This window comes from Bos indicus x Bos taurus, chromosome 19, assembly GCF_003369695.1.
Source record: "Bos indicus x Bos taurus breed Angus x Brahman F1 hybrid chromosome 19, Bos_hybrid_MaternalHap_v2.0, whole genome shotgun sequence".
Classification (NCBI taxonomy): Eukaryota; Metazoa; Chordata; class Mammalia; order Artiodactyla; family Bovidae; genus Bos; species Bos indicus x Bos taurus.
The window spans coordinates 20,764,707-20,792,496 of NC_040094.1; the positions used below are offsets into that span (position 1 = coordinate 20,764,707).

The 27,790-nt window shown below is 37.7% G+C and overlaps 1 protein-coding gene across 1 annotated transcript in view; it reads left to right on the plus strand.

Annotated features, from left to right (window-relative positions):
* NLK (nemo like kinase) overlaps nt 1–27,790 on the plus strand; it is a 129,841-nt gene that overhangs the window by 69,372 nt on the left and 32,679 nt on the right. The window contains exon 3 of the mRNA XM_027519671.1: nt 9,898–9,953. Coding sequence (XP_027375472.1) covers nt 9,898–9,953 — 56 coding nt within the window. The remainder of the gene's footprint in view (nt 1–9,897; nt 9,954–27,790) is intronic.

Genomic DNA, 27,790 nt, shown 5'->3' on the forward strand with positions numbered 1-27,790 from the left:
TCAGAAAAATAATAATTGCTTGTGAATCTGACTGCTGGTTTGCACAGGAACTTTAAGAACTTTGGCCAAAGTGTGAATCACACTTTAAGAGAAAAATTTATAGAAGTTTGAAGTATTTGGTAAAACTGGGAATATCAGACTTACAATGTGTTTTTATTTGAAGCTCCTTGGTTTGACATATTTCATTTTACTGATTCCCCCGCCCCCAATCCATTTTCCTTAAACTTTTTTAGAAAGTTATTGTTTTGTCTTTTATTCAGTTGGAACTGCTTAACAATGTATGTTTGTTTCAGTAACTTTCAAAACATCATTCCAGTTGCTATTTCATGACTAGTTCCTGAAATTTTGGAAATGATTTTAGATAGATGTCTAGTGCTCACTTTGTTACTTATTTCTCAAATTTGCCTTGTGAATACCAACCCAGCATCAAAGAGTTACACACCGTATATATACATTGTCAGAGACTCAAGTAAAGGGATCCGTGGGAAATAAATATTTTTCAGGTGGCATCAGAAATTCACTTACTACAGGTTTCAATGGTTTATTATATTTGGACCTATCTTGGCTTCTTTTATAAAGGAGGGGTGGTGTAATAGGCCACTATCTGTATATATTACTATCTTTGCTCATGACTCATTCCTATGGAGTAGCTAATTAAGTTACAGAGATAGTGTCAGAGTGAGTAGTGTAAGAAAAGAAACAAACTGCGTTTTTGAAAATCACACATATTAACACACAGCAACTACTGTTCGGAGCTCCTGAGCTCTGTCATAAAAGAGTGCTTGTGACTTCTTTGGGAATGTTCGAAAGTGAGGCAGATAGTTGGAGCTGAAGACATCATGGCACCACTATTTTATACATAATGAATTTATGCCGTGCTCTGAAATCTACAGAAGTATCTCTGGGCCAGCATACCTGGTATGTTTGGAATGCCAATCTAAGAGGCAACTGGTATTTGATGTAGTTAAGGCAACAGATGTTTATTAATTGTGTCCTGTGTACAGAGTGTAGTGCTAGGTCATATGGAGAATACCAAAAAAAAAAAGTTTAAAATATGGTCCTTTTTTAAAGGAAGTAGACCAGATGCTTGAGCATTTGTTACTGTCAGGAAGTATGTAGATGCTTTATGTATATTAATATGTAAAAATCTTGTCAGGTAGGGCTTGCTATCCCTACTCTGCAGAGAAGGAAACCAAAGCTTAGAGTTAAGTAACTTGCCCAAGGTCAAGGTGGCACAAGATTGGAATTTAAATCTGTCTTGCTTCAGAGCCCATATTCATTACTTCAGTAAACATTTATTGTGCGCATCCTATATCCCTAAACTCCATCAGCTTCTAGGGGTTGCTACCCTCGGGGAGTTTAGTAATGTGATAAATACTGTGGTAACAGTGCTGGCGGAGGACTACCTGCATGGTTAAACATTAATACAGGACACTTTGCTCTGTGCAGAGTGAAAAGCTGGGCAACGAAACCTCAAAGTATGTAAGTCTTAAAAAATGCAAATTCATGGGTTTCATCCTAGACCTACTAAATTGTAATCTCTGGGGTTGAGATTACAGGTAGCAGTACTTTTTTTAAAGCTTCTCAGGTGAAAGATGACAGATAAGTATTATACTATTAAGAAAAAGAGAATAATTGTCCTGGACTTAGACTCTCAAAGATGATTTTAACAGGGAGAAGGTAAACCTTAAGATGAGCCTTTTGAGATTAATATTTGATTGACTAGAAGAAGAAGAAAGGAATATCATGATGAAAATGGCATTTAGAAAGATTCACCTGGCTGTTGCAGGAAGGCTGGGTTTTAATTTGGATGACTTTGTATGTGTCAGAGAATAGCTGCAGAGTCCTGGAAGACTTTGGATTTTCTTTTGAACAGAACCTTCAAAGTCATTGTATCATATTCATTGATTTCAGGTGATCTGACTGATTGAGATACACACACACACACACATTGTTTTTCCCTTAAAGTTTGTTCATCTTATAGGATAAGTTCACTGCGATGTAGTAACTTAGGGTGCCAGAAATGGGTTTAACTTTCTAAAGATCGATGTTGTTTAGTAGTTTAGTAGCATCTCTGTAGTATCTAGTCAGAATTTGAGCTGTGACTGTATATTCTCTACTTCACAGACATGGTTGTCATTTTAACAGCATGGAAAAGGGGTGATTGAAGGTTTTTTCAGTCTTTGAGAACCTGATGAATGCTGGGTACCCTCTTGGAAAAATACATATGCACACAATTTTTATTTCATTTTAGACATTAACTAGCCCTCTAAAGCCCATCCAGAGCCTCCTTCGGACCCACTGATTCCTGCCACGAGCCCTTGTTATACAGTTCTTGGGTTTTTCTTGTCCTTAGGTAATAACACTAAGCACACAGTAGGTAGACAGTCTATTGAAGAGTAAATGAGTGAGTGAAAGTGACAGGAAAAAGATATGAAATCTTGAAGTCTAGAGTGATAGCCTCAGTGATCTTTCTTGGAGTTACTTCTTCCCAACCTTTTAGTTCTGGAGTAGAGGAGGCCAAAGAGGAGGTAGAGAAAGCAAAGAAGAATCATTTGTTTTCCTTTGTATAGTCTGACTAAACTCAAACAAGGCCTTTCTGGGTTCATAAGTAGGAAAAAGAATCATACCAATAGGACCCTTCTCTGAATGCCGACAAGCTGTTTGGCTACAGACATTATTAATGCTAATGGTTCTGCTGCTAAGGAGTATGAAAGGGCAAAGGATAATTAGAATAGGTTACTTATCAGTGGATTTGGTTTTGTTTGCTCTGTGCCTGAATCTTGTGGTACTCTTGATGCATTTCTAATAATACAGTAGCTTATATTCATGGACTGAAATACTCACTGTGGTTAATATGCATGCTTTACCCAAGTTCAGCTATATATTCAAGGTAATCCCAATGAGCATCCCAGCAGGGTTTTATGTGTATGTATGTTTGGAAATTGACAAACATTCTAAAGTTTATGGAAATGGAAAAGACCTAAACTAAACTAGTCAAGACAATCTTGAAGAAGTTAAACAAATTTGGAGATTCAGACATCATGGTATTGAAACATATGAAGCTATAAAAATCAAGGCAGTACAAAGATAGACAGATAAATGGAATAGAGTCTATAAACTGACATACACATATGTATTCACCTGATTTATAAGATAGGTGCCACTGCAATCCAGAGGGGAGTGGGTGGCCATTTCAGTAAATCAAAATCAATTAGATACCCATTTGAAAAAATCTGGGTTTCCCTGGTGGGTCAGTGGTAAAGAACACCTGCCAATGTAGGAGACAAGGGTTTGATCCCTGGGTGGGGAAGATCCCCTGGAGAATGAAATGGCAACCCACTCCAATATTCTGGCCTGGGAAATCCCATGGACAAAGAAGCCTGATGGGCTATAGTCCATAGGGTCGCAAAAGAGTCAGACACGACCTAGCAACTGAACCATAACAACAAGAACAATGAAAGAGGTCTGTTTCATGACATATACATAAGTTAATGCAAAATGGATCAGACTTAAATGTGAGAGGTAAAATAACAAAGCTTCTGGAATGAAACACAGGAAAATGTCTTCACGACTTTGAGATAAGCAAAGATTTCTTAACTAGACAAGTAAAGCTTTGACCATTTTTTTTGAAAATGTTAACTAGGACACCATTGACATTAAAAATTGATGCTCATCAGAAGTTTAAGGGACTTCCCTGGTGGCTCAGATGGTAAAGAATCTGCCTGCAGTGTAGGAAACCTGGGTTCGATCCCTGGGTGGGGAAGATTCCCTGGAGGAGGGCATGGCAACTCACTCCAGTATTCTTGGACAGAATTCCATGGACAGAGGAGCCTGGCGGGCAAGGATCGCAAAGAGTTGGACGACTGAAGCAACTAAGTATGTGCAACACAGAAGTTTAAGAGAAAGAAAAGACAGACCTCAGACATCATCCAGCAAAAAAACTTGTTTCCAGAATTTATTATGTAATAGAACAATTTTTTAAATAAATGTTTAGCATTTGAGGAAAACCATTAGAAATAAATATTTTACTTGATGTTTTTTCAGACTGTAAATTCTGTATCCAAACATTATATATCTTATAAAGAGCTCCTCCAAATCAAAAATTTTTGCCCATCAGTAAAAGACTTAAGAATTTCACCAAAAGTAGGATAACCAAATGGCTAATAAGCCTATGACAGATTGCTCAAAGTTGTTAGTCATTGGGGAAATGTAAATTAAGATTAGTGAGATACTGGGAAATAGATGGGGAAACAGTGGAAACAGTGTCAGACTTTATTTTTCTGGGCTCCAAAATCACTACAGATGGTGACTGCAGCCATGAAATTAAAAGACGCTTACTCCTTGGAAGGAAAGTTATGACCAACCTAGATAGCATATTCAAAAGCAGAGACATTACTTTGCCAACAAAGGTTCGTCTAGTCAAGGCTATGGTTTTTCCTGTGGTCATGTATGGATGTGAGAGTTGGACTGTGAAGAAGGCTGAGCACCAAAGAATTGATGCTTTTGAACTGTGGTATTGGAGAAGACTCTTGAGAGTCCCTTGGACTGCAGGGAGATCCAACCAGTCCATTCTGAAGGAGATCAGCCCTGGGATTTCTTTGGAAGGAATGATGCTAATGGAGAAGGCAATGGCACCCCACTCCAGTACTCTTGCCTGGAAAATCCCATGGATGGAGGAGTCTGGTAGGCTGCAGTCCATGGGGTCGCTAAGAGTTGGACACGACTGAGCGACTTCACTTTCACTTTTCACTTTCATGCATTGGAGAAGGAAATAGCAACCCACTCCAGTGTTCTTGCCTGGAGAATCCCAGGGACGGGGAGCCTGGTGGGCTGCCATCTCTGGGGTCACACAGAAATGATGCTAAAGCTGAAACTCCGGTACTTTGGCCACCTCATGTGAAGAGTTGACTCATTGGAAAAGACTCTGATGCTGGGAGGGATTGGGGGCAGGAGGAGAAGGGGACGGCAGAGGATGAGATGGCTGGATGGCATCACTGACTCGATGGACGTGAGTCTCAGTGAACTCCGGGAGTTGGTGATGGACAGGGAGGCCTGGCGTGCTGTGATTCATGGGGTCACAAAGAGTTGGACACGACTGACTGACTGATCTGATCTGATCTGACTATATACCCACCAGAATGGTTGAAGTGAAAGACTGACAATACCCACTGTGGATGAGAATGTGAATCAACTGAAGCTTACTGTTGCTGGTAAGAACGTAGATTTGTAAAACCACTTAGGAAAACTGGTTATTTGTTACCTAGTCCAAGCTTGCTCTGCTCCTCACACTACAGATCAATGAATCAGAGACAAGGTGCTGAGGCAAGGAATATGGCTTTAAGCCAACTGACCGAAAAGATGGCAGACTAATGTCTCAAAGTAACCATCTTGTTGGGATCTAGATGCCAGATTGTTTTATAGAACCAGAGAGAAAAGTGCTGAGGAACTAAAGTCAAAAGGCAGAACAGAGAGGGAGAGGGAGTGAGGGAGTAAAGTGAATCTTGTAAAACATCTACTGGAATGGCCTGCCTGTGGAAGAGATGTGTTAATCTCTTGCAACCATTCACAGTGGGCAGAGTCACATTATCTCTGTGAGCTGAACAAAGGCACTTCAGTTTAACAGTCAGGCAGAAGGCCAGGGTCCTCTGAGACAGGTCTTTTATGTATGATTATAATAACAACAGCAACGCACAGCAAGTCAAAGAAACAGTCAACACGAAGTCAGAATTGGTTGTTCTCTGCCACAGTTTCTGTTAAAGCTAAATATACACCTGCCCGGCGACCCAGCAGTTCTCCTCTTTGGTATACCCAAGGCAAATGATTGCATATATATACCAAAGGACATGTACAAAAATGTTCATAGCAGCTTTATTCGTAATAACATTTAGAAACAACCCCCAAGTTTGCCAGCAGTACTCTGGATAAATACTTTGTGTTATATTCCTTTGATACAATGTTATCCTACACATCATTAAAAAGGGTGAAGATTCACACATGGGTCAATCTCACAGGCATAACAGTAAATGAGAGAAACCATATACAAAGACTTGATTTTTTATGATTCAATTTACGTAAAGTTCAAGGACAGGCAAAAGGAATCCATGGTGATGGAAGTGAGATCAGTGGTAACCTCTGGGCAGGTATGGGTTCTGACTAGAAAGGAGCAAAGGGGGACTTCTGGGATGTTGAAATCCTTAATTTCTTGATCTAGCTTTTAACCATGGAATAAAATTTTATCATGTTGTATACTTTATGTGTATAAAAATTATTCAGATTATACACTACAATCTGTATATTTTACTGTAACAGCTCAAAAAAGTAACATTCTCTACCTTAAACAACTTAAAATCTATTGGGGGTAGGGGTACGTGAGAGAATGGAGAGGTGGTGGGACCTCCTTTGCTTAAATTTGGGATTTGAATTAATTAAATTTGAATTCCACAAACAGTTAAATTTTTAGTCTTTACATTTAGGATTGAGATTATTTACAGCAATTGTTTTATTGATAAAGGGTTAACTTAAAAACCCACTACGCCATTTACTAATGTAACCAATTTTAGTGAATCTTCTAACATCACAGAGGTTAAAATTCTGAAAAGCAGCTACCACAATGAGCTTTTGTTCAACTCTTAAAAGATTTGAGAAATGTGCTGAGACACTGGTAATGACCATTATTTCAGGACGGAGCTTTAGTTCATTTTTAAATTAGACAATCAGCTTGCTTTTTGTGTGTTTGAGATCCTCAGAGTTTTGAGTCTGTGGTATTTTGGGATACTTTGACTCTTTACAGGTGACCTCCTATTTACATCATAAGGCTAATCTCATATACTTTATTCCCATAAATAATAGAAGGGTTATAGAAGTACTTGGACTATTTAAATAGTCAGGCATTAAGTCTGGGGTTTGAAACTCTGCTAATGTTCCTTCTCACTTAACTCATTTACATCGCTTCTGAGATTCCTGAATCATCTCTAAGCACTGTTTTTGCCACCTGGAAACACTGAATGCTGTCATCTGATAAACATTTTGAGGTAGAAGAAACAGGAATATAAGACAATGGGCATTTAAAAAATTCCAGACAGAATTTAAAGTATTATACCTTCAAAGCTAAGAATCACAGCTAAATGCTTTGGCGCAAATGTCTAACCCTATTTTATATGGCTGTTCTGCAGAAAGCCTCATAAAATTTGGAGTAAGAAAGCCTCATTCTTCTCTATCAAGGTTTAAAATGTATGGCTGTCACTTTCCTTTAGATAACCTCTAATTATAGCAGATAGATTTGAAGTGTAAAATAGCTTTGTCTAATGGACGCTGTCACTCACTGCATTCTGTTTCCCCCCAAGACAGGATGTATGTTGTTCAGATACAGAGCTTAGAGTCCGAAAGATGTCAAGTAAAACACTAATTTCTAACTGCCTTCCTCAAGGCATCAAATATTCATGTTAAAAATTTTTCTATCACATAATGAGAAATGAATTTATGTGAATTTGTGACACCAGCTAATTATAGGTGTTTAAAAATATAGAAATGAAGTAATTTATCTTTCATATGGTAAAAATTATTCTTTGAAGAAACTGGAAAATCTGTTATTTTCCATTTATACCAAGATTTCCGAGTATAAACATTTTAATTCAGAAAGAAAATACAGATATTCTTTATAAACTAAGGATACTCTTTATAAACATCTAAACTATTTTAAAACCTTTATACTTAACTGGTATTAAAGTGAGTGAAAGTGAAAGTCGCTCAGTCATGTCCAACTCTTTGGGACCCCATGGACTATATATATATAGTCCATGGAATTCTCCAGGCCAGAATACTGGCGTGGGTAGCCTTTCCCTTCTCCAAGAGGATCTTCCCAACCCAGGGATCGAACCCAAGTCTCCTGCATTGCAGGTGGATTCTTTACCAGCTACCAGCTGAGCCACAAAGGAAGCCCAAGAATACTGAAATGGGTACTCTATCCCTTCTCCAGCAAATATTCCCAACCCAGGAATTGAACCGGGGTCTCCTGCATTGCAGGCAGATTCTTTACCAACTGAGCTATGAGGGAAGCTCTAAGTGAGTGAAGGCTTTTTCAATAAAGGTTTCATTTAATTAAAAACTTTATAAAGTAACAAATTATTGGCTAAAAAAATAATAATAATAACCTTTAAAATGAACAAGGGACTTCCCTGGTGGTCCAGTGGCTAAGATTCTGTGCTCCCAATGCAGAAGGCCTGGCTTAATTCCTGGTCAGGGAACTAGATCCCACATGCCACTGCTCGGAGTTCGCACACTAAAGATCGAAGATCCTGTGTACCACAACTAAGACCCCAAACAGCCAAATAAATAAAAATAGTAAAATAAAGTGAACAAGGTTTCTTCCATACATAAATCGCAAGGGGAAAAGAGAAAGAAATAGAGGAGAAATTTATAGGTAAAACTTGCTAGATGTGCATCAACCATAATATGTAAATCCTCTTTAGCTCCTAATTTAGATTAACACTTCCCCCCCCCCCACCAAAAAAATAAGAAACTTAGAAACTTGAGCACTGGGTATTTGATGGTGTTGAAAAACATTAAATTTTTAGATTTGTTCATTGTACTTTTTAAAAGTTTTTAGCTTTTAGAGATATTTACTGATGTATAGCTGATAATTTCCTCAAAATTATACAGGGAGAGTGGAGGGTATAGATGAATGGAGAAAGGTCATGTAGATAACTACTAAGGCCAAGTCTTGATTACATGAGTGTTCTTTTATATCATTCTGCCCACTTTTATATGTTTGAAGTTCTCCAGAATACATTTTTTCTTGAAAAACTAAGCTAAAGATCACGAAATATGAACTTGTACTACTAAATAAATAAACTTATACTAAATAAATAAAAATTTATTTTCTGTTAAATACCTTCTTCTGTATCCTTTGAGTCTGATATTTCTCATTAGCAAGATAGGTTTCAATTCTTAGGTGTGACATCATAGATGGGGCTTAAAGGAGTTGGTAGACAGTTGGTAGGGGAAGAAGGCCTATTTGTTATATTTCTATGGCAGAAGTCACATTGGTAGTATACAGCTTTTATAAAGGACTTGAATTTCAGATACCTTAAAGTCTTTTTTTTCCCACCCTAGTGACTTCTTTTTCTGTACTTGGAATAAAATGCAAAACCCTTACCGTAATGTAAAGAGATTTTGTGTGATATACTCCTGCCTTTCTCTTCCCCAGTCTGTTTTCCTCCCACCCTCTGTGTTCCATAAGCACTGGCATTTCTGTTTCTAGACTCCTCCAGGTTCTCTCTTGCCTCAATGCTTTTACACTGCCTGACCAACTCCTATTCACCCTGCAACTCTTAGTGTTCCTTCAGGGAAACTTTTTCTTCCACTGCTCTGTACTTTTTCCCTTCATAATAATAAATGTCACAGCTCCATTTTTGTTAACTATTTAATGCCTTCCTCTCCCCTAGTCAAGAGCGGGGTGGTTATTTTTATTCATCAGTTTTACTGAAGAGCCTTCCAAAATGCCTACCAGATAAAATACACATAGTAAACATTTTTGAACAGAGGAATATAGGGTGAATGGTAGATAGAGCTCTCAGGCTCTTGGAGCGAATCCGACTGTTAGAAATAGGACATTTCTTTCCAGCATTCTCCTGTGCAGGGGTTCTGGTAGCATGTGGTATATCCCAATTGCCTCTCTTGTATTGCTGTAGCTAAAATTGTCTTTGATAGTAATTTTACAAAGCCTATCTTAATGTTTCAGTGTTTCTTGATTGATAAATTTAGTTCATCTCAGTGGGCAGTTATAAGAAGCCTGAAATCATTAATGAGTTAAGAGTACTTTTTTGCATTTATGTCATATTTTGGTTCTTTTTTTTTTTTCCCTCTAAATTTTGCTTTTTTTTTTCCTTTTCCCAGGTACTCTCTGCCCTTGACATACTCCAACCTCCACACATTGACTATTTTGAAGAAATGTATCCTAACCCGGGAATGTGAAAGAAGGGAACAACTTTTTAATTAATTTGTTCCTCTAGCACCTTCTGGGGTTCATGCCTTGAAGTATATTAAATCTCATCCTTGCAGAAGTGTTGAGTACCTAGAACCAGGTAATTTTGAAATCTCAAGTATCTGAAAAAGCTCAACGTTATCAATATATCCTGAGTGGTGATACCACAAAATAAGACTTCTGAATAGATGTTTCACTTCATCCCCACATCCTTGTGAGATAGGTTATCGCTATTCCTTTTTTGCTGATGAAACCATTGAGGCAGCTGTGTTGTAACAGAATTTGGTAAAGTCCTTTGTCACTATACAACAACTGCCAATCAGTCAAGAAGATAATACTGATTTCTCTTTATTTTTTTTTTTAGCCACTTGGGTAAGGTGAAAATTAAAGAGAGCTCTTGAATACTATAATTCTTGGTGATACTTCAACCTACTAGTCCTTTATGGAACTCATCCCTCTGTGCAGTAAAGGGTTAACTCAGTGAACTTGGGGCGTCCTACTCCTACACATTCTCAAGAAATGACTGACCTTTGACCAGCTCCTGGCTGATGGAGTGTCTTTGTATACCTCTTAGTGTTCAAAAATGAGTTCTTGGGCCAGGCAAGATGGTTCTGACACACCTTTTCTTTAAACGTATATAAACAATTAGGGGTTTCTCTGGTGGTCCCTTGGTTAAGAAACAATGCAGGGGACACCAATTCAGTACCACATGCTGCAAGAAATCTTTTTTTTTAAGTATATAAAATTAACCTAAGGATGGAAGGATTGAGAAAGTTTTTTTTCTTCCCAGCTATAGGTTAGTAGTAGCAACTGATGTAAGAGCATTAATGATTCCATTTCCTAGACTTTCTGGCAGTAACATGGCTCCTGATTGAAGAAAAGAAGGAAGCTGGTAGGAGCGGGGCAGTACTTGTTTCAATCAGCACAAGTAACTTTCTACGTTTGGCCAGAAGCCACCACCTTTATTTATCCTTTCTGTTGGTGGGAAGGGAATCCATATATTAGAAGGCATTCCTGTGAGTGTGTAAAATCATTTCTGCCTCTTTGGAAATGAAGAAATTTTCTTTATTAAATAAGAATCTTACTGGATTTACAGGTGTGTCAGGGGTCCCCAAGATTACTCTCAGGTTTGATGATTTGATGAAAGGCTCAAGGACCCAGGAAAGCTGTTCTACTCATGGTTACAGTTTATTACTGCAGAAGGATACATATTAAAATCAGCGAAGGAGAAAGCTACATGAGGCAGAGTCCAAGAGAAACCAGACACAAAGTTCCAGTTGTGCTCTCCTAATGAAACTGCACAGATAGTGCCTCCCAGCAAAAGTGTGTGACAACAGGAGTAAAATGTTATCAACCAGCGAAGCTCACCTCAGCCTTGGTGTCCAGGGTTTTTGTTGGAGGTCAGGGAGCCTTCAGGACTGACCTTAGCTACTCTAGCCCTCCTCCCTTCTCACCCAGAGGTTGAACTAATACAGCTGGCCCAGGGCCCCAGGTGAACGAAAACAGGTGTTCACCATAAATCACATTGTTAGCATAAGCCATCTGGTGTGGCCAAAGCATCAGGTATGCTAAGACATTCTTATGAGGCAGGATATTGCAAGAGTTCAAAGGTTATTTCTCAGGGGCCAGTCCTAAAGACTTCTGGAATGTGTAAGTTTGGGGCAACCCAGAGCTGCTGTTAACCCTTTATTGCACTTAGGCCATCTGTGGGGAAAGAATGTGTTCATATAAGATAATTGGTGAATATGGGTATTTTTAATAAATATCAAGTATTTGTAGATTTTCTTCACTGAATACGTAGCTAATTCATTTTATTCTGGGCTGTTTTGTCTTACAGTTCAAGCATGAATTCTTTACATCAGGCATTAATTTTTTGTACTTGGGTTTGTTATTCCTTTAAAATGTTTACTATCATAAAGTAGGAATTCTCAATGCTTATTATTATTGTTGTTCATAATTTGAGTCTGGGAGATCCTAGATTCATTATTATTTCAAAAACTTGCAGAGCAGTGAAAATTTAGCACCATTACGATTTACAACCATGGGTGGCATAGGTGATGTAATAGCTCTTGGTAGCTGATTCCAACCATTTCATTAGCTAGCAGAATGTTTCTATGAAATTCCTTTCCCTGAAATTGTTCATGAATGTTTGTATTAAAAGCCTTTGTCATGAAATGTTCGTGGAACCATTTACTTAAATGTTTTACTTTATTTACCTTTAGGTTAAAAGATTGACACCTGTGCTTTCATAGTTATTAGCTGGCTACAGATGGAAAAACCTTCAAATCTAAAACCTCAGCATTCTTTTTTCTGTTGTACAATTTTTAGCTGTATGTAGAATGATACACAGAAAAAAGGGTGCTTTTCAGTGGTTTTGCCATTTGGGAAAAAAACAAATCCTGTTAACATAAAAAGAGTTAAACCATAGCTGCCACAGGATTATAAAGACTTTTTTTTAACAAAGAAGACATGGTGAAGCTTGGGGTACAAAAATACTGAAATTACGTGTTTTAGAACAGCTAAATGGAAACCTAAGAAATGCCTTAGTTGCATATGTGCTCTGCCTGATTTTTCTAATATCCTAAATAGAACATTTTCTGTGTCCAGTGCTTTTTAATACAAATAAATTTGTTGTAGCCAAAGCAAAAAAAAAAAAAAGATTTCCCTCAGTTTCCCTCTGAAAAATAAGAAAACTTCTGCCTAAAACACAAAAGTATTGAATGATTAATAGGATCTCAAGTTCCTATTTGATTTCAATGTAATACATTATCCATCTGTGCCAGCAGCTCCTTCTGTAGTATCTCAGAATCATGGCATATACATTAAACATGGTTTTAGACAGTGCTTTTTTTTTTTGAGTTGAAGGCTTTTAGAATAGATATTTTGAATTTTAAATGTGTGATCTTGGAATTGTGCTTTGAAGAAACTATTTTGGAGGCTCTGTTGTTTTAGGTAAGTTCTAAATATATATATTGCTAGGCATCTAATGGATGTCTGATATTTCATTGATAAAAGAGCCCATTTATGGAGTCAAAAATATATATAAAGGGAAAGAAATAATCTTTAGTAATCTTAAATGTAGAGTACCATACCATTACACTTTTTTCTAAGACTAGAAAATTGGGATGTTATAGTGCATATGTAAGTTTCAGCAGGCAATATTTTAAACCAGAAGATCTTTTTAAAACTAATAGAATAGTTAATATCATTTTAGAATACCTGAGGTCTGTGAACATTTTGATGTAATCAAGTGTACAATAAGTGTCAACGTGTATATCATGCAGTTAATCATCCATTTTTCACTAAAACTGTAATAAAATGACTATATCGGTGCCCACCAAAAATTTAGCTTGGGTTTTGAAAGACCATGCATCTTTAAATAACTCCTTATGCAGCTTTTAAAAAGGCAGTATCTAGATTATAACTGTTTACAAATCTTCCTACAGTAGAGTTCAGCAGATGAATCAGGTATGGAAAGAGCAGTAAGTTCCACCCTGACCTCTGTATCTTTTAGCTTTTGTGTTTTCATAGTTTTAAAGTCTAATACATCCACCAAAAAATATATTCTCTAATAATTAAGAAGAATTATTTTTTAACTTGAAACACAATCAACATTTTATGGAGAAGAATATGCATGGTCTAAGTCTTCTGTGCTAGAAACAATTACAGCCTAAAATCAGTAGAAATGAGAAGTCTAACTAGATGACGGTGTGCTGCAGTTGCCAGGACTCCTGGATTTTACCTGATGTCCTGGTATTAATAAGTTTCTCCTTTTACTTTCTGAAGTGTCCCTATTTGAATAATAGGTTTGGCTTGTGCAGGCAGTGTTTAAACAGGAATTTCTTGTCATAAAGGCAGTGAGGGAACCTACATTTCAGCCAGTTAAAGTCTTTGGTAGGCAGTAATGTAATACTATCAAATAAACTACTCCCAGATGCAGCAGTTTAATTGATAGTATGAGTAGACTGTATTTTATATACACAATATGTAATTCCCTAGTGCTATGAAAGAGCTCTCTAACCTCAGGGAACCTTAGGAGCCAGTGAAAAGCTAAGAACAAGCAAAATAAAATGTGTAAATGCAGATATAAGTGCACTCTTTCTGCAGCAAAAGTACCAGCGAAGACCGGAAATCTCCATCCTAAGAATTTTGAAGATTTCCATATTGTTAGAATTTCCTCTTCATTTATTCCATAAACATAAGCATCAACTATGTTCCTAGAACCAAGAATTTTTATCTGTTTTGCTCACTGTTGTGTTCCCAGCACTTAGAACAGTACCTAACATATAGTAGGTGCTAAATAGATATTTGTTGAATAAGATAGTGTCTGACTTAACAGGTTTGTAATCTAGTGGATGATATAATCATATAAATAATATAGATTAGAAAGTACAGTGATAGAAAAAAATCTACATATCCTGAGAGCACTGAGGATCTGATTTTCACTCTTTCCCGTTTTAGTTTCCAAGCTGATTACTTGAAAAGCATTTGATGTTTTTAAACAAAAACTTTGATTTACCCACCATCACCAGTTCTGGCTCCTTAGCACCGAAGCCTAAGACAAACACTTAGAAAGGCAAAACAGAGGAAAAGTTAGGTAGAACAGTCCAAGAGCAGCAAAATTCTTAACTTTACCCACCTTAGTCAGTATCTCCTCAGCTTTATTTATTCATGTGGCCAAACATTTAGCACTGTTATATATTTAACATTGTATTAATACTAATCCCTGTGGAGGTTATAGAGATGAATTGTTTTTTTAAATTTAGTGTGTCAGGAATTATTCTCAATACTTCACTCTTATTTTAAAGACGAAGAAACTATAGCTCAGAGAGGTAGATAACTTGATCAAGGGGTTTGAATCCATGTTGACTGGTCTGATGGGTAAAGAAGGCTCTTAACCCACTACTGCCTCTTAATGTTTTCCCTCAAGAAAAATGTTCTCCCTCGAGTCAGTGGGGTGAGATAAGAACTAAAGAATAACTATTATGTATGGTAGATTGTGTCAGAAGATTTAAAAGAAGAAGTTGCCTCACAGAAAAAACCGTAAGAAGATTTCATGTAGGAAAAGACATTTTAGCTGAGTATTGAAGGATGAGAAGGATTTGGATCGGTAACATTGAGGAGGATGGATATTCCAAATGGATGGAGTAAGTATTAACATCTTCTAGGGAATGACTAGAGTTTAGAATGTGTAAATAGTGAGAAATTAAGCTAGTTGGAGCCAAGTCATGGAGGGCCTTGAATGCTGAACTAAGGAAATTCATCTTTATTCAGGAGGCATTTTAGAATCCAGCGAAGGATTTTTGTGGTGAGGAATGACAGAATCAGAAGTGTATTCTATAAACTTAACAAAGAGTTTCTGTTGGGGTGTTGAGAAAGTTCTAGAAACAGAAGTGGTGAAAGTGGTGATAGTTGCATAACGTTGTGAATGTGCTTAATACCACTGAATTTAGAGGTTTTTGAGCATAGCAGTGGGACCAACCATAGTCTAGAAAAGGTAGGAGAAAAGGCAGCTTACTCCTCCACTTACCAGCTCTTTAAATGGAGACCATGTTACCCAAATCATGTTGATGCTCTTCATATTAATCCATTATAAATGTTTTTTGATGGCCAAATTAATTAAATCTTAAAAATGTCAACACCTAATTCATTTGCTGTTAAACTTTAGAAAATGAGAATATATTTTTTAGGTCTAAAATTCCAATGTTATTTTCATGCTGACACATTAGCAGTGGAAAAAGCAGAATTCAAAGTCAGGTGTGAGAAGTTTAAAGATATTTTCCTTTGATTCTGCCTTGAGCTAATTACCCAAAATCTCTGCATCATTCATTCTCTGAACAGTGAGTTTTTGAACTTACGGTGGAGTCACAGTCCTACATTTAAACTGAAACATATGCAACACGGATTTTTTAATTTAACGTGGTTAAAAGAGAGAGAATTTAGTTTGTGCCCAATTCCACTCATTTACCTTCTTTTCCAGAATGAGTATGAGACAGAAATCAAGATGTACTGTGCCCTCAGTTAGTTTCAGCTCCCATAGGCTTCCCACAGTGGGAGCATTTCACCAAACTGAGTGTGATACTGGTGTTAAGAGAGGTACTTTTGTGTGGCATGACCCCTTAACACAAGCCATCTGTTTCATATGGGGCTCAATCAAAGAAAACAGCTCTCTGTTCCAATGCCAGAGAATACAATACTGTTGAATTTAATGAGAGTTTGATATGTGGGTCTCCAACATGGTATCTTCCCAGGTGACTTTTTTTTGTGATACTTGGTGTTCATTTTATGCCTTAACTTTAGAACTTCACCCTCAGGAAAGAGGTACCAGCAGGTATTATCAAGTATAATGGCTATTGCTGTTACCCTTAAGGAGTTCATGGTTCAAAAGAGATGATTGACGATTGTGAAATAATTATAATACCAGAGTAATCAAGTTTACAATAGAAATATTAACCACATTTTGTTACGTATGAAAACTTCCCTGCCCTCCTTCCCTCTCCCACAAAAGAAGAGTTTGGAGGACTTACCTGGAACTTAAAATTTTTGTAGAATAAAACATTTTCCTACATCAATTCATATGACATCAATTGCATATTAGTAGGATAGATATGGGGCTTTCCTGATAGCTGATAAAAAATCTGCCTGCAGTGTGGGAGACCTGGGTTCAATCCTTGGGTTGGGAAGATCCTCTGGAGAAGGGAACAGCTACCCGCTCCAGTATTCTGGCCTAGAGAATTCCATGGACTGTGTAGTCCATGGGGTTGCGAAGAGTCGGACATGACAGCAACTTTTGCTTCTCTTCAGGATAGATATATTTTCCATATTTTCTCACAAAATTTTAGGTGGTTTCTGGTCTCTATTTGTGGGTCCATATAACCCTTTTTGTATAGCTATTCTAATGAAATAGCAGTATGGAACAGCGCTGAAGGTGGTACATCTAATTGCATGATAGAGTATTTGTTCCATAAATGTTAGAAAGTAGGTACTGTGAACAAGTGGATAAGGTACTCATATCTTTTTTTCCCCAAATTCATTAAAATATAATTTGATACATAGCAGATCTTATATCTTGACAGAGGAGGCAGATCCCTTTAAATGGACCATTGTTTTAACTTTCGTCTCTTCCCAGTTGCCATAGAAAATACTCAGAAAACAGACTTTTGATATACCTCTCAGATGATTCTAGGTTTTTGTTCTCTGTATATTTTGAATCCTCTCTGCCCTATTCCTTTTAATAACTTAGCTTTTTAAAATCTTCAACCAAAAATGAATTTCACTGTGATGGGTGGCACTGGGCAGGTGTACTAAGGAAGTATCTGTAGCTTGGCATATTGAGAAACTTGTCTTCCCTTCAGAATGCTGTTTGTGGTTGTTTATACTGCTGATAGCAATCTACTCTCAGGTTTTAATGACATCATTCTTGCAGCTTTACAATAGATCAGACTGGAGTAAGTTGCTCTCAAATTCTGTTGGGTGCAGGACATTTGAAACCAGATCATCTGGACATAGAAGTAAGTTTTTCAGACCCGTTACGAAAGGGTATGTGTGCTTAGTTGCTCAATCGTGTCTTACTCTTTGCAACCCGTGGACTGCAGCCCACCAGGCTTCTCTGTCCATGGGGATTCTCCAGGCAAGAATACTGGAGTGGATTGCCATGCCCTCTTCCGGAGCATCTTCTCAACCCAGGGATCGAAGCCAGGTCTCCTGCATTGCGGGTGGATTCTTTACCATCTGAGCCACCAGGGAAGCCCTAAGAAAGGGTGGATAGGTCTAATTTGAGGACCCATTGACAATAAGAAGCATGAGGCAGTTTATATGACTGATATGTGCATCTTTACCCTCTGAATGGGGTTAAGTGGGGATTGAAGAATTTGTCCCTTCTCTTCATTAATTAAAAAAAAAAATTGAAGAAGTAAAATGTTTCTCATCTTGGGGAGAGACTCTTCTCTCAAATATATATATATTACATCCAGAAAAAGTAGTAACTATTTTGGTCATTAATTCTGCTTCTGTTCCATGCTCTTAATGTCTGGGTTTGTGTATCTCTGCATTTATTTGCTTTGGGGGGCTATGATGACAAAAGATTAGTAATCCCAGACTCTACTACCAGCCTTTGACAGATACAGAAACTTAACTTTGCCTTCTGTAGGGCACTTTGAAAAGATAAGACTGAGGTTTGAAATAATATCACATATTCTAGGATGCTTTTTCTGTCATTGCATATGTGGTTATAGCTTTAGTGACAAGGACTCAGCGAACAGAATCTTCTGGAACAGGATATAGAATGACAGCTTTCCAGTGTTCTGTTTTTGGTGGTGGTTGTTGTTTTTTTCTTTTTTCATATGGTAGAATTGACTCTTTTTTTTAGTTAATTTAAAATTGTGAATTAAAGGTGGTTTTAATTTTTTTGATTTTTGACATTCTATACAACAAATTAGTTACCTTAAAAAGAAGAGGAATTTGCCTTAGCCTGGGAAAGAGGTTGTTATATTCAAGCATTTTAACACCATGACCTTTTATTCCATTGATTTCTATAGAGAAGCACAGGCATGCTTCAGAAAAGGTCAGTGATTCTAATTGAAGCACACACCAATTTTTTTCTAGTTGCAAAGGCGCCCATGCTTTTTGTTGCAAAAAAAGATGATGAGATTTAGAGCTGACCATTTGTTACGAGAAAGCAATTTTCTCTGTGATGCATTGCTGTTTTTCTTTCATGTGGAAAGCATTGTTTGAAATCAACAATATCCAAAAACCAGATTTTTCCTTATTCATGCAATTTAATACCCCTCATTTTTATTTCTGAGGCTGTACATATTTGAGATCTCAATTGAAATTTCCCTCTGTGGACCTGATTTTGAAAGAAAAAAAATGTGAGGAAAATGATACCTATTAAGTCTCACATATTTATGGTTAAAAGATTTTCCTTCCAACAAGAATGGCAGGATTTCAGAGTTAGTGCTTAACATGAGTTTAAGCACGTTATAACTGTCGTCATTGGACTTTTCATAGAAGAGAATCTGTGGCTTTAGGAACTAAACTTGGCTATCTACATACTATAGTTGAACCAAAAATTCACTGTGTCCTTTTGGAAAAGTCACCTGATCTTCATATTTGTTCTAACTTACATTGCATGAAGATGGAAGACTTTCTTTTTTAAATGGTTGTTAAATTGTTGGCCAACATGTCTCCTACTTGATATTTAACATTGCAAGAGTTATTTTTTATAATCTGGTTTAGTGTTGGTCTTTGTCCAATATGAAGTGGAAGAAAGAATTGCCCGCGTTTTAATATCTGAAGTCAGGGCTTAAAATTGTGTTTTCAAAGCTTTCTGTCTATATTCATTCTGGAGGAAGTAATTTGTGTTCTCCATTTTCTTCTCCCAACTCAGCTAAACCAGCTAAATACCCTTACTTTGCTTTCGGAAGCTTTTAACACATCATTAATAGTTTCTCACACAACCTCAGTTGCTCATTGCACATAGAACATTAAATGTGTTCTCAGACTTCAGTTAAGCAGGTAGGTCAACCCACTATAGTTCTGAACTTTAGATGGTGAGAGTTTTTGAACCCGATAGGGTAGTTTTTAACATAAGACCACATCACAGATTTTCACACATATGCACACCTTGAGCTGTCCAGAATGGTTAACTCTCTATTATTAAAGTGCTTATATAGTAGTGCTTTCTTATGACATTTGCATAACCTTTATCTATAGCAATCATTTATTTGTAATAGTTTATAAACTCCCCTGGTTCTTACTGACTCTAGGAGCTGGGTAATGAATTTATTCTTACCTTTATTCTCTTTTGTCTGAGAGGTGGAAACAATCTAAGTCATAGACTGACAGGCAGGCTCAAACGTAGGAATATGGAAAATTGACCATCATTGCAGGATTATTATATTACGAAATTGACAAGCAAGTATCTCCCTTTCTTCTCCTTCAAAGCCTTGGTGGCTCCTCCAATATCTGTTCTTGGTTAGAGCCTAAATAACAGCACTCTAAAATCAGTCCCATTCTCTGCTCCTTCTCCTTACCATGCTCTCATCATCCGTTAGTTCTCCTGCCTGACAAAAAGCGATCTTGAGCTCAGTGACTGTCGTATCATGAAATGGGAACAAGCTCCCTATTTTCTGTTTATTTCAAAATCTTTTGATCAGTCCAGGGCCAACCTTGTCAGCATTCTTGCTAGCTTGAGGTAATAGAAAATCTATCATAGTGGCAAAGAGCATGGAACCAGACAACCTAGATTTGAATCCCAGCTTTGCCTTTTACTTGTGTTTTCTTGGACAAGTTACTTAACCTCTCTGTGCCTCAATTTCCTGGTTAATAAAATGAAAATATTTAGTAGTGCCATAAAAAAGGCTGAGTGCCGAAGAATTGATGCTTTTGAGCTGTGGTATTGGAGAAGACTCTTCAGAGTCCCTTGAACTGCAAGATCAAACTAGTCAATCTAAAGGAAATCAATACTGAATATTCATTAGAAGGATTGATACTGAAGCTCCAGTACTTTGGCCATCTGATGCGAAGAGCCAACTCATTGGAAAAGACCCTGATGCTGGGAAAGATTGAAAGCAGGAGGAGAAGGGGACGACAGAGGATGAGATGGTTGGATGGCATCACTGACTCAATTGACATGAGTTTGAGCAAGCTCCGGGAAATGTAGAAGGACAAGGAAGCCTGGCGTGCTGCAATCCATGGGGTTGCAAAGAGTTGGACATGACTGAGCAAATGAGCAACAGCCACCCCATAGAGTTATTTTGAGGAATAAATTGGGATAGTTAGAACAGTACTTAACAAGTGCACAAAAGTAGTAAGGAAAGGCCTTATAGATGAAGTAGAACTTAGTGAAGTTGGAAGACAGTAGAAACTCCTGTGGACTTTGTGATGCAAAGTGTGCCAAGCCAGCTATGAACAGATGGTATAAGCAAGTCCTCATCACAAATGGACTTCCGTAATGGCTGATCACTAACTACCTAACTCATTTATAGAGAGGTGTGTTTTTTTGGTTTTTTTGTTTTTAATGTTAACTGTTAATGAAGAGTGGGTTGTCAACCTCAGTACCTCATATTCTCTTACCTGGTCTCCTCTTCTAGCTTTAGTTTTTTTTTTGGCATTTAGTTTTTTTTCAGCTCTTTGAAACACCTGTGTTTCAGGATGTATACAGAAAATATATTCTGTATACATCTCGCTGGCACCTCCAAGCCTTCCATCCAGACTGCATCCACGTTATAGCTTTCTGACTACTTTTTCCATTACCTTAACCAAACTCTTCTTATTAATTAGAAAGACATAATTTCCTCCTTCAACCTATCATCCCACAACCACTCACCTTGGGTCTTCCCTGGTGGTCCAGTGGCTAAGACTCTGCACAAAGACTACTCCCCTTTTATGCCCTAAAGTAGTAGTCACATCTCCTAGTAGTAGTCCCTTCATGGCTACATAAAGATTACTTTGGCCTTACATATTTTAGGGCTTCCCCCATGGCTCAGTGGTAAAGAATCCACCTGCAATGCAGGAGCTGTGGGTTCAATTCCTGAGTGGGGAGGAATCGGCAACCCACTCCAGTATTCTTGCCTGGGAAATTCCATGGACAGAGGAACCTGGTGGGCTACAGTCCATAGGGTCACAAAGCATTGGACACAACTCAGATGACTTAGCAGCAGTAGTGTATGTGCAAATCCTGAGGTTGTTTTAAAAGAACTGTTTCAAGTTCCAACTCCCAGTTGGAATTTTTTTCCCTCTGCTTTGAAGAGAGTTGCTATAGTAGGAACAACTTATTCACACCAGCTCTTTGAAACACCTGTTTCAGGTGATGCCAAAAAAAAAAACTAAAGCTAGAATGTAGTCTTTTCACCTCTGTTACAAAATAAATATACCTCTAAAACTTCCCAGCTGGTGGGAAATGAAATGCTGCCAGCCTTCCCAACTATTAGAGGGTAATAATGAATAACAACAAAGCCATACCTCATTTGAGCCCCTGAAAAGCCTCATAACCCCATTATCATTCTCTTGAACTGCTTAACCTTCTGGTTAACCTTCTGATTATTAGCCTCTTTAATCCAGGTGTGAGGATTTGGGGATGCTCATAGGGCTATTTATTTCATCTTTTTGTCCTATTCCACTGTTCTGACTTTATTTTTTAAGGTTGGTAGACACCAGGGAGATACGTGTTACATAGAGACCCAGAGGTTTCAGAAGTCACTAAATTTATCAGACCTGCCTTAATTGGAGGATATAGGGAAGCAGTGGGGCTTTTAGCCACTTCATAGACCAGCTGAGTCTCCTGCTACCAACTCAATTTATTTGAGAGCAATACTTCAGGGAACTTAATAAACCTGTAGCACACTAGCACAAATCTGTATTTTAACCAGAGTACAATTTATGTACTACTTAATAATACATTGGTTTGCTCTGTGTATAATATATAATGCCATTATTAAAAGTTAAGTGCACTGAATTGTTGGTGTGGGTTTAATAATTACATGTTTAATTGACAGTTTTCCTCTTATTGATACATCACTCAGAGGTGGCAAGAGAACTCAGATGGTAGGTAATAGAATTAGGTTGAAGTGGCCTTTTTCCAAAGGAAATATGATATGCACAAGCCCAGCAGAGTTTTGTTTTGTGTGTGTGGTTCTGGATATGTGGTATACTAACCAGTTAGGGGATGCCAACCTAATAGTTAATTTTTGCCACCCTAAGGTCAAGTCTGAGAAAATCCAGGTGACTAGAAGTTCTTTACTGAAACCAGGAGTCCCATGGGTGGAGGTCTCACAGCGATTAACACTTTTAATTGCTCCCTTGAGTTTCCAGTCCTTCCAGAACCAACCCTCTCTCAAAAGTAGTATGCAATATGCCAAGAAAACTGCATGAGACCTGTTAATAAGAAGTGAATATAATTTTCCTTTTCAGCAGTGATATCCTTTTAAGATTCTGATCTTCTTAAGATCAGTACCTTAAAGGAACTTTTTTAATTGGTTGCCTGTTTTGTTTTGTTTTTTCTTTTTAACTTAGATTCTTTTGGCTTTCCCTTGCGTAGGGAGAGGGAAATGTTAGGAGGAGATAAGAATAAAGTTTCATGTTCTTTCCATAACAGTGATGATGGTGGCAGCAGCTATGTGTCAGACATTTATATGTGATTCACATACAGCATCTGGACCCAGCAATAACCCAGCAGTGTAGTAGATGTCGTTGTGTTTCTTTTGTAAATGCAGAAACAAACTCGAGAGGTTATTTAACTTGTCTGATGTTACCAAGCCAGTAAGTGACCAAGTCGAGATTCTAACCTGGTCTTTAATTCCAAAGCCTACACCACACTGCCTCCCACTACCTAAATCTGTTTTAACTCTTCATTCTAAAAATCTGCCCTCTTCTCAAGTAGAATTATTTTGTTCACCTTTTTTGATGTTTCATCTATTGAGAGACAAAGCACAGGTTAAGAACAAAAGCTGGGGTTTAGCACCAACTCTCCTGTGTACTAGCTATGACTTCTGGCTAGTTTCTTCACCTTTCTAAACCTCTTTGCTTATTTGTATAATGGGAATGTTAATAGGACTTAGAGTAATTATGAATAGATGAGACAAATTAACTTTAAGCTGGAGGTCTGACACATAGAAAACTAAATAGCAGTTTTTTAAAATCAAGTTTCTGTGGCCATGTACATTAAAATCTTTTTGCTTCCTTCTTACTTTTTCTACCTGACTTTTACTTGTCAGTCTTAACGCTTTTCTAATCTCTTGAATGTTGCTTTGCATTCATTCATCTTTTTTCTCTGTTTTGTCATTGAGTTAGCATGCTCTCTACACCCCTCGGTACCCAGTCAGTGTTTATTGATGCTAATGATAATGGTTAAACAATGATGGTGTTGGCACCAGTCCTGCAGCCTCTGAGACTGCTTGAGTAATCATGACTTCCTAAAAACAGAGACAGACTCAATCATCTTTCTCATAATTGAAGGTCAGAATTTAATGTCAGCATTTGTTTCTGTGGTGATTATGTAGCTTTTTCTGTGGAATTACCTTTGACAGTTGGAGTAGTCGGGCTTTCTGGCATGAGACTGATTGTCATGCATTCTTAAATTACTTTCTAAAATAGATGCAGCATCATAAAGGTAGGTTAAACAAATATTGATCGTGGTACAGGTTTGTTTTACTTGAAGCAAGAGGTCAGGGGAGGCCTACCATTGAGGGGCAGTTGACGACCAGACTCTATCTACATTAGTTCCCTAGTTTTCTTTCCATAATCCTTTTTGGCATCAAACAACATTGTACAAAACTGTGTTTAATCCTAAACATGCCTCTCTTTTCTCTGCCTTTCTGGTATCTCTAATATATTCCTACCTCATTTCTTTGATTCTCAGAAGATTTCTTATTTTTGCTTTTTCTGCTTCAAACTGTGTCCTCATAAACACATTTTATTCCACAGCAACCCTTTGTGGGTGTCCAGCAGGATGTCCTGCATGTTATATTGATATTTGGGCCCTATGCACTAACAACTCAGCTGCTAACACTGATGGGCATTATTCTAAAGGCTGAATTTTATGATTCAATAATGATAACATGCTTCCATAATTTAGAAATCCAGATTTTTTTCATAACAAAAGGAAAGAAATAGAAAAAAATTTAATAAAAAAAAAGAAAAACTTTGTGCAAGAAAAAGAAGATTGTAAGCAGAAGCAAAATTAATACCCTGTGTGTGGCAGATTTCATTTAGTAGTAATTACTTGTTACCATGTCTAATGTAATATAATATATAAACTTATATTTTTAATTTAATCTCCCACTAAAATCTGTCCTATATTTCCAGCAATCTATAGTTCAGACTTGTTTTCTTCCTCATTTTCTTCTCAAGGGATACCATTGACATGCATATGCTAATTTTTTTGTGTTTTCCTTATCCATTTAAAGAAATAGAGAATATGAAGCTATTGACATGCATATGCTAATTTTTTTGTGTTTTCCTTATCCATTTAAAGAAATAGAGAATATGAAGCTATTCAAGTAAGTGTGTATGGTTCATTGGTATAAGAAAGTGTTAATTGTCAATTTTAGTTTTGAAGCTTAAGAAAGGTGAAATAAGGAGTTCCCTGGCAGTCCAGTGGTTAGGACTCTGCTCTTCCAATGCAGGGGGTGAGGGTTCAGTCCCCACTCAGGGAACTAAGATCCCACATGCCACATGGCATGGCCAAAATATAAATTTTTTTTAAAAGAGAAAGAAGAAAGAAGTGTGAAAGGAATAAGATTTGAATGAAGTAACGTGGGAGAGAGAGTATGAGGTAGAAAAACTTGTGTCCATCATTTTTTTTTAACCTTTGTTTTATTTTTCAGTTGCTGGCAAAAGGAGTATCATGATTTAGCTTGTCAACCTGACATTCATTCACCCCCAACGTAGATCTGTTGCACAGGAGTGGTACGAGGTTGTTAGGAGGATTAAATGAGGTGATCTGTATTAAGAGTAGCACATAGTAGACTCAAGGGTGCTTTATTTGAGATTCTGACCTGTTAGTGACAGAACCAAGACTACAGTTCAGGTACTAGAGGAAATGAGTAAGAGTGTGGCAGTTACTTCAGACACCTTTGGATTCAGTTCCTTCCAAAAGGAAAGCCTAAAACTCAAAAAGAGAACAGTTAGTTCTGTAGAATAACCTAACTTGTGCTGTGAGAAATCAGAGATAATTCATAGCAAGTGCTTCCAAAGTGCCTCACATATAGAGGGAACTCAATAAATGTTCATTGCTTTTATTTTTGCTATTTCTCATGTATTTTTATTTATTTATTTATTTTTAATTCTTAAGGTGAACCATTTTAGGAAACCTAATGCATGACTTCCCTGGTGGTTCAGTGGCAAAGAATCCACCTGCCAGTGCGGGAGTTGCAAGAGACACAGGTTCCATCCCTGGGTTGGGAAGATCCCCTGGAGTAGGAAATGGCAACCCACTCCAGTATTCTTGCCTGAAAAATCCCACGGACAGAGGAGCCTGGGGGCTACAATCCATGGGGTCTCAAAGAGTTGGACGCAGCTGAGCACAATGCATGTATGTGTGTTTTTATAGATATAGGTAAATTGCCAATTAGAATGTGCATCTAATTAGAGGTTTAGTATGAGCCGAAGAAACCCGGATGGTTTCTCACGTGTTTCTCTGAAGGTGTAAATCTCTGTAGTTATTGGCATTTAGCAATTCTAATAATTTAGAGGTTTATCTTTTTAGAAGAATGTGTCTTAGTTGTGCTGCTTTGCTTCTCTTAACTCCTCTTGGCCCTGTGGTGGCAGATCTGCCTTATTCAGTCCCAGAGCAGTGCCTAAGGGGCTTTACGAGATCAACAGCCATGACATTGTTGTGATCTTTGAGTGAATCTGTTGTAATTGCTTGTTTGATTGTCCACCTGCCTTGGTAGGCTATGAACTCAGTTTTGGCAGTGATGCTCTTACACTGCATCACATTTTCAGTGCCTAGAGTGGAGCCCATGTCTGGCACATGCTGCTATGCTGGGTATTTGTTGGAGAACAAGAAGAGTGACTTCTCATTTGAAAACACATAGGGAGGGATTCTAAAAGCTCCATCATGTAACCCAGTCCTGAATTTGATTTTTTTTTGGAATCTGGTTTTTTTCGAGGTGCAAAGTAGGTCCGTCTTAGGAATTTAATTTTCTCTCTTGACAGTAAACAGAGTGAGGCAGAATTTAACAGAAAGGGTCCGACTTAGGGATCATTACAATCTAGGTGTGAATCCAAGCTCTGTGTCAGCAGCTTAACCTCTCCCAGCCTCGATGTGCTCGTATCTTAATAGAAATAGTTACAAATTAGGTATCATACACAGGGATTAAATGAGGTGATAAAGTGGCACATAAGTAGCTTCAACAGGAAGTTAGCTTCCTTTCTCCTTTTCTTCTCCTCATAGCACTTAATTAAAAGTAATTCAGCTTTTCTTTATTGCAAAGTAGTGTGCATGCTGTGTGACCTGTGGTTAAGAAATGGGAATAGTAGGCAAGCAGGAAGCAGCTTTGTGGGATAGAGCGCACGCTGGGCTGGGAGTCGGGAAGCATAAGGTAGTAAGGCTTTTTGCAAACTTGGAATGTGACCTTGGGTAAATCCCATAACCTCTCTGTGACTAAGTTTGTGTTTCTGTTAACTGATGTTCTCCATTGACTAGTAATATTTGAGAAGGCAGTGAAGGGACTGTTTTCTATCCCGTTATATATAAAGAAGTTTCTGAAATGTCAGTATTACAAAAAAAACCTACATAAAATTAACTCTTTAAAACAACACAAAAACACTTGTGCCTCTTGGGCACCTTTAGGTATCAAAAGCTGCTACCGTCCCCCGCCTTGCATTTCTAATTGTTAATTTGCATCATTCGTTTTTCTGAAGCAAATCAGTACATTTTGAAATCCATATTTCATGGAGCTACTTAACTAATTGCTGCAATCAGCAGCAATTTATTTTATATCAGGGCTGTTCAAATCACTGTGAGGTTGGCATACCATGCACAGTGTGTTTTTTACAACCATATTTTTAATGATGAGTTTTAATAAGGGAGAATGGTTAATCTGCTAATATTCGCCTGAAAGTCCTAACTTTGGTCCTGTGGTGTACCTTTACCCAGTGCTAACTTTAAAGGCCATAGCAAAGTCAGTGACCCAGTGGGTGCACCAGCTGTTGGAGAGGCTGTCCCATTTAGAAGGACAGAGAGAGGGAAAGAGCACCCTGTTTTTCTTCTTATTTGGAGACCCTCATTAAATTACTCAGAAACAATAATCAGATAGCTGCTGTTCAAGTTAATGGCACCTCCGAGTCCCTGTCAAGAGA